This window comes from Rhinoderma darwinii, chromosome 10 (assembly GCF_050947455.1).
Source record: "Rhinoderma darwinii isolate aRhiDar2 chromosome 10, aRhiDar2.hap1, whole genome shotgun sequence".
NCBI classification, from domain to species: Eukaryota; Metazoa; Chordata; class Amphibia; order Anura; family Rhinodermatidae; genus Rhinoderma; species Rhinoderma darwinii.
In genome coordinates, this window is record NC_134696.1 from 3666281 (window position 1) to 3678127 (window position 11847).

Below are 11847 nucleotides of genomic sequence, written 5' to 3' on the forward strand. Positions count from 1 at the left end.
ACTAGAATACTGCCCCCTATATACAAGAATATAACTACTATAATACTGCTCCTATATACAAGAATATAACTACTATAATACTGCTCCCTATATACAAGAATATATCTACTATAATACTGCTTCCTATATACAAGAATATAACTACTATAATACTGCCCCTATATACAAGAATATAACTACTATAATACTGCCCTCCTATATACAAGAATATAATGACTATAATACTGCCCCCTATATACAAGAATATAACTACTATAATGCTGCCCCTATATACAAGAATATAACTACTAGAATACTGCCCCCTATATACAAGAATATAACTACTATAATACTGCTCCTATATACAAGAATATAACTACTATAATACTGCCCCTATATACAAGAATATAAGTACTATAATACTGCCTCCTATATACAAGAATATAACTACTATAATACTGCTCCCTATATACAAGAATATAAGTACTATAATACTGCCCCTTATATAAAGAATATAACTACTATAATACTGCCCCTATATACAAGAATATAACTACTATAATACTGCTTCTATATACAAAAATATATCTACTATAATACTGCTCCTATATACAAGAATATAACTACTATAATACTGCTCCTATATACAAGAATATAACTACTATAATACTGCCCCCTATATACAAGAATATAACTACTATAATACTGCTCCTATATACAAGAATATATCTACTGTAATACTGCCTCCTATATACAAGAATATAACTACTATAATACTGCTCCTATATACAAGAATATAACTACTATAATACTGCCCCCTATATACAAGACTATAACTACTATAATACTGCCCCTATATACAAGAATATTACTACTATAATACTGCCCACTATATACAAGAATATAACTACTATAATACTGCCCCCTATATACAAGACTATAACTACTATAATACTGCCCCTATATACAAGAATATTACTACTATAATACTGCCCCCTATATACAAGAATATAACTACTATAATACTGCCCCCTATATACAAGAATATACCTACTATAATACTGCCCCCTATATACAAGAATATAACTACTATAATACTTCCCCCTATATACAAGAATATAACGACTATAATGCTGCCCCTATATACAAGAATATAACGACTATAATACTGCCCCCTATATACAAGAATATAACTACTATAATACTGCCCCCTATATACAAGAATATAACTACTATAATACTGCTCTTATATACAAGAATATAAGTACTATAATACTGCCCCTTATATAAAGAATATAACTACTATAAGGGCATGACCACACGTGGCGGATTTCCTCCGCAACTGTCCGCATCAATGCCGCACAGAATCTGCGTTGCAGATTCTGCTGCGGATCTGCCCAAAATGTGCAGTAAATTGATGCGGACTAGCTGCTGCGGACTGCGGTAAAAGTACTTCCCTTCTCCCTATCAGTGCAGGATAGAGAGAAGGGACAGCACTTTCCCTTGTGAAAGTCAAAGAAATTCATACTTACCGGCCGTTGTCTTGGTGATGCATCCCTCCTTCGGCATCCAGCCCGATGTCCCTGGATGACGCGGCAGTCCATGTGACCGCTGCAGCCTGTTATTAGCCTGTGATTGGCCTGTGATTGGCTGCAGCCGTCACTTAGACTGAAACGTCATCCTGGGAGGCCGGACTGGAGACAGAAGCAGGGAGTTCTCGGTAAGTATGAACTTCATTTTTTTTTACAGATACATGTATATTGGGATCGGTAGTCACTGTCCCGGGTGCAGAAACAGTTACTGCCGATCGCTTAACTCTTTCAGCACCCTGGACAGTGACTATTTACAGACGTCTCCTAGCAACGCTCCCGTCATTACGGGAGCCCCATTGACTTCCTCAGTCTGGCTGTAGACCTAGAAATACATAGGTCCAGCCAGAATGAAGAAATGTCAAGTTAAAGAAGCAAGACGGATCCGCAGCACACATAACATGTGCATGACAGCTGCGGACTTCATTGCGGAAATTAGAATCTCCATTGAAGTCAATGGAGAAATTCCGCCATGAGTCCGCCACTGCTCCGCAACAGACAGAGCATGCTGCGGACACCAAATTCCGCTCCGCAGCCTATGCTCCGCAGCGGAATTTTACGCCTCGTCTAAACGAACACTGCTAAATTAAAGTGTAAGTCAATGGACAAACGGCTCCGCTGCGGATTAACGCTGCGGAGTGTCCGCAGCGGAATTTAAGTGAAATTCCGCCACGTGTGAACCCAGCCTTATACTGCCCCTATATACAAGAATATAACTACTATAATACTGCTCCTATATACAATAATATAACTACTATAATACTGCCCCCTATATACAAGAATATAACTACTATAATACTGCTCCTATATACAAGAATATAACTACTATAATACTGCCCCCTATATACAAGAATATAACTACTATAATACTGCTCCTATATACAAGAATATAACTACTATAATACTGCCCCCTATATACAAGACTATAACTACTATAAGGGCGGGTTCACACATAGCGGAATTTCACTTAAATTCCGCTGCGGACACTCCGCAGCGTTAATCCGCAGCGGAGCCGTTTCTCCATTGACTTTCACTTTAATTTAGCAGTGTTCGTTTACACGATGCGTACAATTCCGCTGCGGAGCATAGGCTGCGGAGCGGAATTTGTTGTCCGCAGCATGCTCTGTCTGTTGCGGAGCAGTGGCGGACTGGTTGCGGACTCATGGCGGAATTTCTCCATTGACTTCAATGGAGAGTCAAAATTCCGCAATGAAGTCCGCAGATCTTATGTGTGCTGCGGAGCGTATTGTTTTTACTACCATGACATTTCTTCATTCTGGCTGGACCTATGTATTTCTAGGTCTACAGCCAGACTGAGGAAGTCAATGGGGCTCCCGTAATGACGGGAGCGTTGCTAGGAGACGTCTGTAAATAGTCACTGTCCAGGGTGCTGAAAGAGTTACGCGATCGGCAGTAACTGTTTCTGCACCCGGGACAGTGACTACCGATCTCAATATACATGTATCTGTAAAAAAAAATATAAGTTCATACTTACCGAGAACTCCCTGCGTCTGTCTCCAGTCCGGCCTCCCAGGATGACGTTTCAGTGTAAGTGACGGCTGCAGCCAATCACAGGCCAAGCACAGGCTGCAGCGGTCACATGGACTGGAGCGTCATCCAGGGAGGTCGGGCCGGATGCCGAAAGAAGGACGCGTCACCAAGACAACGGGCGGTAAGTATGAATTTCTTTGACTTTCACTAGGGAAAGTGCTGTCCCTTCTCTCTATCCTGCACTGAATAGGGAGAAGGGAAGCACTTTTCCTGCAGTCCGCAGCGGCCAGTCCGCATCAATTTTCTGCACATTTTGTGCAGATCCGCTGCAGAATCTGCAACGCAGATTCTGTGCGGCATTGATGCGGACAGTTGCGGAGGAATTCCGCCATGTGTGGTCATGCCCTAATACTGCCCCTATATACAAGAATATTACTACTATAATACTGCCCCCTATATACAAGAATATTACTACTATAATACTGCCCCCTATATACAAGAATATAACTACTATAATACTGCCCCCTATATACAAGAATATAACTACTATAATACTTCCCCCTATATACAAGAATATATCGACTATAATGCTGCCCCCTATATACAAGAATATAACTACTATAATGCTGCCCCTATATACAAGAATATAACGACTATAATACTGCCCCCTATATACAAGAATATAACTACTATAATACTGCCCCTATATACAAGAATATAACGACTATAATGCTGCCCCTATATACAAGAATATAACGACTATAATACTGCCCCCTATATACAAGAATATAACTACTATAATACTGCCCCCTATATACAAGAATATAACTACTATAATACTGCCCCCTATATACAAGAATATAACTACTATAATACTGCCCCCTATATACAAGAATATAACTACTATAATACTGCCCCCTATATACAAGAATATAACTACTATAATACTGCCCCTATATACAAGAATATAACTACTATAATACTGCTTCTATATACAAGAATATATCTACTATAATACTGCTCCTATATACAAGAATATAACTACTATAATACTGCCCCCTATATACAAGAATATAACTACTATAATACTGCTCCTATATACAAGAATATAACTACTATAATACTGCTCCTATATACAAGAATATATCTACTATAATACTGCCTCTATATACAAGAATATAACTACTATAATACTGCTCCTATATACAAGAATATAACTACTATAATACTGCTCCTATATACAAGAATATAACTACTATAATACTGCTCCTATATACAAGAATATAACTACTATAATACTGCTCCTATATACAAGAATATATCTACTATAATACTGCCTCTATATACAAGAATATAACTACTATAATACTGCTCCTATATACAAGAATATAACTACTATAATACTGCCCCCTATATACAAGAATATAACTACTATAATACTGCTCCTATATACAAGAATATAACTACTATAATACTGCTCCTATATACAAGAATATATCTACTATAATACTGCCTCTATATACAAGAATATAACTACTATAATACTGCCCCTATATACAAGAATATAACTACTATAATACTGCTTCTATATACAAGAATATATCTACTATAATACTGCTCCTATATACAAGAATATAACTACTATAATACTGCCCCCTATATACAAGAATATAACTACTATAATACTGCTCCTATATACAAGAATATAACTACTATAATACTGCTCCTATATACAAGAATATATCTACTATAATACTGCCTCTATATACAAGAATATAACTACTATAATACTGCTCCTATATACAAGAATATAACTACTATAATACTGCCCCTATATACAAGAAAATAACTACTTTAATACTGCCCCTATATACAAGAATATAACTACTATAATACTGCCCCTATATACAAGAATATAACTACTATAATACTGCCCCTTATATACAAGAATATAACTACTATAATACTGCCCCCTATATACAAGAATATAACTACTATAATACTGCCCCCTATATACAAGAATATAACTACTATAATACTGCCTCCTATATACAAGAATACAACTACTATAATACTGCCCCATATATACAAGAATATAACTACTATAATACTGCTCCTATATACAAGAATATAACTACTATATTACTGCCCCTATATACAAGAATATAACTACTATAATACTGCCCCATATATACTAGAATATAACTACTATAATACTGCTCCTATATACAAGAATATAACTACTATAATACTGCCCCTATATACAAGAATATAACTACTATGATACTGCTCCTATATACAAGAATATAACTACTATAATACTGCCCCTATATATAAGAATATAACTACTATAATACTGCCCCATATATACTAGAATATAACTACTATAATACTGCCCCTATATACAAGAATATATATACTGTAATACTGCCTCTTATATACAAGAATATAACTACTATAATACTGCCCCTATATACAAGAATATAACTACTATAATACTGCCCCTATATACAAGAATATAACTGCTATAATACTGCTCCTATATACAGGAATATAACTACTATAATACTGCCTCCTATATACAAGAATACAACTACTACAATACTGCCCCATATATACAAGAATATAACTACTATAATACTGCTCCTATATACAAGAATATAGCTACTATATTACTGCCCCCTATATACAAGAATATAACTACTATAATACTGCCCCTATATACAAGAATATAGCTACTATAATACTGCTCCTATATACAAGAATATAACTGCTATAATACTGCTCCTATATACAGGAATATAACTACTATAATACTGCCCCCTATATACAAGAATATAACTACTATAATACTGCCTCTATATACAAGAATATAACTACTATAATACCGCCCCCTATATACAAGAATATAACTACTATAATACTGCCCCTATATACAAGAATATAACTACTATAATACTGCCCCCTATATACAAGAATATAACTACTATAATACTGCCCCCTATATACAAGAATATAACTACTATAATACTGCCCCTATATACAAGAATATAACTACTATAATACTGCCCCCTATATACAAGAATATAACTACTATAATACTGCCCCCTATATACAAGAATATAACTACTATAATACTGCCCCCTATATACAAGAATATAACTACTATAATACTGCTCCTATATACAAGAATATAACTGCTATAATACTGCTCCTATATACAGGAATATAACTACTATAATACTGCCCCCTATATACAAGAATATAACTACTATAATACTGCCCCCTATATACAAGAATATAACTACTATAATACTGCCCCTATATACAAGAATATAACTACTATAATACTGCCCCCTATATACAAGAATATAACTACTATAATACTGCTCCTATATACAAGAATATAACTACTATAATACTGCCCCTATATACAAGAATATAACTACTATAATACTGCCTCTATATACAAGAATATAACTACTATAATACTGCCCCTATATACAAGAATATAACTACTATAATACTGCTCCCCTATATACAAGAATATAACTACTATAATACTGCCCCCTATATACAAGAATATAACTACTATAATACTGCCCCCCTATATACAAGAATATAACTACTATAATACTGCCTCCTATATACAAGAATATAACTACTATAATACTGCCCCCTATATACAAGAATATAACTACTATAATACTGCCCCCTATATACAAGAATATAACTACTATAATACTGCTCCTATATACAAGAATATAACTACTATAATACTGCTCCTATATACAAGAATATAACTACTATAATACTGCCCCCTATATACAAGAATATAACTACCATAATACTGCCCCTATATACAAGAATATAACTACTATAAGGGTATGTTCACACGTAGTCAACCAAAACGTCTGAAAATCCAGAGCTGTTTTCAAGGGAAAACAGACCCTGCTTTTCAGACGTTTTTTTACCAACTCGCATTTTTACCAACTCATTTTTTTACCAACTCGTTTTTGGAGCTGTTTTCATTGGAGTCTATGAGAAAACAGCTCCAAAAACGTCTGAAAGAAGTGTCCTGCACTTCTTTTGACGAGGCTGTATTTTTACGAGTCGTCGTTTGACAGCTGTCAAACGACGACGCGTAAATAACAGGTCGTCTGCACAGTACGTCGGCAAACCAATTCAAATGAATGGGCAGATGTTTGCCGACGTATTGGAGCCGTATTTTCAGACGTAAAACGAGGAATAATACGCCTCGTATACGTCTGAAATTTGGCCGTGTGAACATACCCTTATACCGCCCCTATACGCGGTTATATAATGGGACAGTCTTATATAACACCTCGGCTGTCACTTGTCCCTGGACGTGTTATTTATGGCAGTTCTCTGTTTTCTTTATTTCACTGATACTTTCGCTTCTTCTGGATATTTTCCTATTCTGGAATCTTCTGTGTCTTGTCTTTATGTCCTTGCCAGCGTCGCCATATGTAACTCTTCGTACAGTTATTGGGGTTTGAGCCAAATTCCTCCAGAGGGAAACACCTGTCGCACCTTTACCTATAAATACTGGCAGAGATTGGTGTAGAGACATCTCCAGCTGAAATCCTAACACGTCAATGGAGCAGAAAAGCTCTGAGCACTTCACCATGGAGCTCCCTGTAAGTTCTAATGTTTGTTTAATTTCCCCAGTTTCCTAAGTGGAGGCATTTAAAGGGCATGTCCATTTGTTTCATATTAATAGATGAATCCATGTAGAATAATGTAGCGGGGACATGTTCATTGCTCTGAATATTCGAACCATGATGCTTTGCTGCATTCAGACTTGGGTGACATTTATGTCTGTAGAATTAGGGAGAGGGTCATAGTCTTGGTTGCCACAGACCACTGTGTGGGTAACTTGGGCAGGACATGGTCTGAATCACATGATGCAGTGTCATTTTTCTCCTTGTTGGGGGGTCGTTGCTTGGAGGGGTTTATTTATTGTTTCATTCTTTTTCATCAGCCGTACAGCTCCTTCCCCAGACTGGAGGATCAGAGGAAGCGGTGGATCATGGGTATTGGACTTTCGGTACTTTTGGTTGTTATAATTGTTGGCTCCACTTTAACTGGACTTTATATGACTCAGAAGCACACAGAGACAGTAAGTAGTAAAACCAGGAGGGGCAACGTGGCAAATGAGGGGGCAGAAGTTTAGGAGCAATTCAGGTGCAAATAGAAAGATCATAAAAATGAACGACAGTGAAAGTCACTTTGCCATATAAATCTTTTTCTTATCGTGCACTGTTCTCTAGTTTTCTGGATGCAGCCCGCAGTGTAAAGAATGGTGGTTCTCATACTGGTTGTCATGGCTACGTCCAGGGTCCCATATGTATGGACCCATGTAGATACATTACCCTCTAGTCTACAGATATGTAATATACACTTACCTTATATTATTAATATTAACTATAAAAGTAGAACTTTATTAGAGATCTGTGCCGTGACAACCAGAGTTAAACTCCCCATTCTTTACACTGCAGGCTGAATCCAGAGAACAGGAAAAAAAGTTTCATATTGTAAGTTAATGTTGTATGTGTGAACGGCTTCATTTATAGACCGGTTATAACAGCGCGGCTTGTACCGAATGTACGGACCCCTGAGATCGAAATGTTGGTGTTCAGTCTGGAATATTCTTTTTTCATCTTCTAGATGGTGACAATGTCCTTCACCTCTAAGGACGGGGAGAACATTCAACAGACAATATCCATCAATGAACAAGAAGGAGTAGCTGTATTTTATGTCCGTGATAATAAGTATCCTGGCACCATCCTGTATGATTATAGAAGGGTGAGACAATCTATCTATCTATCTATCTATCTATCTATCTATCTATCTATCTATCTATCTATCTATCTGTCTGTCTGTCTGTCTGTCTGTCTGTCTGTCTGTCTGTCTGTCTGTCTGTCTGTCTGTCTGTCTATCTATCTATCTATCTATCTATCTATCTATCTATCTATCTATCTATCTATCTATCTATCTATCTGTCTATCTGTCTGTCTGTCTGTCTATCTCATGTCTGTCTGTCTGTCTGTCTGTCTGTCTATCTATCTATCTATCTATCTATCTATCTATCTATCTATCTATCTTTCCTTCTCACCACTATGCACTGACTCAGTAATTACCGCACTCTTCTTCCCTCGTGTTGGATCTGGTAGAACCTCATTGGCTTCCGGCAGGTGAACGGCTCCACTTGTTATGTCCTGAGGATGAGTGAGTCCCGGGTGTCACCCATGTGTGACCTCCTCCGCCAGATAGATTATCTCCAAACACAGGTAAGTCTGTCTGCAGAGATGGGACGCGCTCTCCTGGTAGGCAGGGGCTTCAGGATCCCCCATCATGATTAGTTGCCCCCATTCCCTGGAGTTTGCAAAATTGCTGTTGAGCTTCGCTCTGGACAGTCCGCAGTGGAATTCTCCAGCGGCCGTTTTTTTCATTTCTTTCTATACATTTTTAGGAAACTTAGTTCAGACGTTGCAGAAAATAACAGTGCGGAAATCCGGCTGCGGTGCAGAATTTTCCCTCCCAGCATGCGTATTACATTGCGGAGAAGAAGCGGAATTTCACTGCGGATTTCAACCTCTGCAATGCAAAAACTGAAATCTGTGGCAAGTCCGCTGTGATATCCGCAACGTCTGAATTACCTGTCAAATATGCAAATGTTGCTGCAGATTCGTTGCGTAATTGCCCCAAATCTGCACCAACATTTGCAGCGGAAAAATTCTGCCACGTCTGAACGTGCCCTTAATAATACTCTCCTGCGCCTCGGCTTCCCCATATGTAGTCGGGTCGGCTTCTGCAGCTCTTATATTCATTGCGGTTTATCCTTACAGAATGCTGCTCTGAGTAATGAGATTGTCTACAGCTTCACCTCAGGAGACGCAGCAGACCCCAGGGAGATGGGGATATATGTGCAGATCCTGTGCAGCGATGTCTCCATCCACTGGGCAAAGCAGGTAAGACTTCTCATATATATACAGTATGTATATGTATACAGTAGATGTTACCTGCAGTCCTATGTAAAAACACAGATATCACAGTGATAACCCTCTGAGCACAGATAATGTAATAGATGTTACCTGCAGTCCTATGTAACACCATAGATAACACAGTGCTAACTCTCTGAGTACAGATAATGTAGTAGATGTTACCTGCAGTCCTATGTAACACCACAGATAACACAGTGATAACTCTCTGAGTACAGATAATGTAGTAAGTGTTACCTGCAGTCCTATGTAACACCACAGATAACACAGTGATAACTCTCTGAGTACAGATAATGTAGTAAGTGTTACCTGCAGTCCTATGTAATACCACCGATAACACACAGTGATAACTCTCTGAGTACATATAATGTAGTAGTGTTACCTGCAGTCCTATGTAACACCGCAGATAACAGTGATAACTGTCTGAGTACAGATAATGTAGTAGATGTTACCTGCAGTCCTATGTAACACCACAGACAACACTCAGTGATAACTCTCTGAGTACAGATAATGTAGTAGATGTTACCTGCAGTCCTATGTAACACCACAGATAACACAGTGACAACTCTCTGAGTACAGATAATGTAGTGGTGTTACCTGCAGTCCTATGTAACACCACAGATAACACAGTGATAACTCTCTAAGTACAGATAATGTAGTAGTGTTACCTGCAGTCCTATGTAACACCACAGATAACACAGTGATAACTCTCTGATTACAGATAATGTAGTAGTGTTACTTGCAGTCCTATGTAACACCACAGATAACACAGTGATAACTCTCTGAGTACAGATAATGTAGTAGTTGTTACCTGCAGTCCTATGTAACACCACAGATAACACTGTGATAACTCTCTGAGTACAGATAATGTAGTAGATGTTACCTGCAGTCCTATGTAACACCACAGACAACACATAGTGATAACTCTCTGAGTACAGATAATGTAGTAGTTGTTACCTGCAGTCCTATGTAACACCACAGATAACACAGTGATAACTCTCTGAGTACAGATAATGTAGTGGTGTTACCTGCAGTCCTATGTAACACCAAAGCTAAACTTTTACATCACAATAAATTGTGTCAATCTGAAGTTGACAATCTCAGCTCTGCTATACCTGTATGTGTATGGTTGTAAATAGATATAGTAGCGCTCTGTGTCCTCTGCTACATTCTTAGATGTTGGTTTCTTCATTCACATTGCGCGTATTTTGTTTCATGCTTCACATTGTCAGATGTTCCATATGCGATGTGTTTGTAGCGGATTTTGGTTGTGGATTTCGCCATTACTGACTGTATTTCCTTCTGTGTTTCCTCCACAGCTGAATCCTGAGCTCAGGAACTGGGGGGTTGATGTACATTTTCAAATTTTCGGTATTCCTATAAATGTTCATCTTGGAAAATGATCTTGTGCGGATAATTGCCGCTTCTACCGTTATCAGTGATCGCTGCAGCTTCCGGGCTTCACCAATAAGTTACATGTAACCAATGGAAATTCATAGAACCGCTGACTGCAGAGCCCTAAATTCTGTACGGACGCTCTGCCCTATTAGATCATGTAACATATAATCCATGTAATAAATACAATATATCCAGTATCTGAATGTATCTGTTATTGGGGAACTGTTTCAGTCACTGTTCTGGGGGCACTGTGAATGACTGTATTATTGGGGCACTGTGACTGGCTTTGTTATTGGGGCACTGTGGCTGGCTGTGATATGGGGCAATTACTAGCTCTGTTATAAGGACACTGAAGCTGGCTGTGT

General features: G+C 37.9%; 1 protein-coding gene across 1 annotated transcript; it reads left to right on the plus strand.

Moving 5' to 3' along the window:
- The first annotated feature begins 7678 nt into the window (after positions 1–7678).
- LOC142662333 (surfactant protein C-like) lies at positions 7679–11487 on the plus strand. The gene is made up of 6 exons (XM_075840522.1): positions 7679–7720; positions 8065–8202; positions 8751–8888; positions 9257–9373; positions 9932–10054; positions 11404–11487. The coding sequence occupies exons 1-6, from the start codon at positions 7679–7681 to the stop codon at positions 11485–11487; spliced, it is 642 nt and encodes a 213-aa protein (XP_075696637.1).
- Positions 11488–11847: the final 360 nt, after the last annotated feature.

Bases quoted from the DNA above. Each gene is read 5' to 3' on its own strand.
- LOC142662333 (XM_075840522.1), top strand. From the start codon at position 7,679: ATGGAGCAGAAAAGCTCTGAGCACTTCACCATGGAGCTCCCT. The intron at 7,721-8,064 runs GTAAGTTCTAAT...CTTTTTCATCAG, and splicing joins ACTTCACCATGGAGCTCCCT to CCGTACAGCTCCTTCCCCAG. The intron at 8,203-8,750 runs GTAAGTAGTAAA...TTCATCTTCTAG, and splicing joins CTCAGAAGCACACAGAGACA to ATGGTGACAATGTCCTTCAC.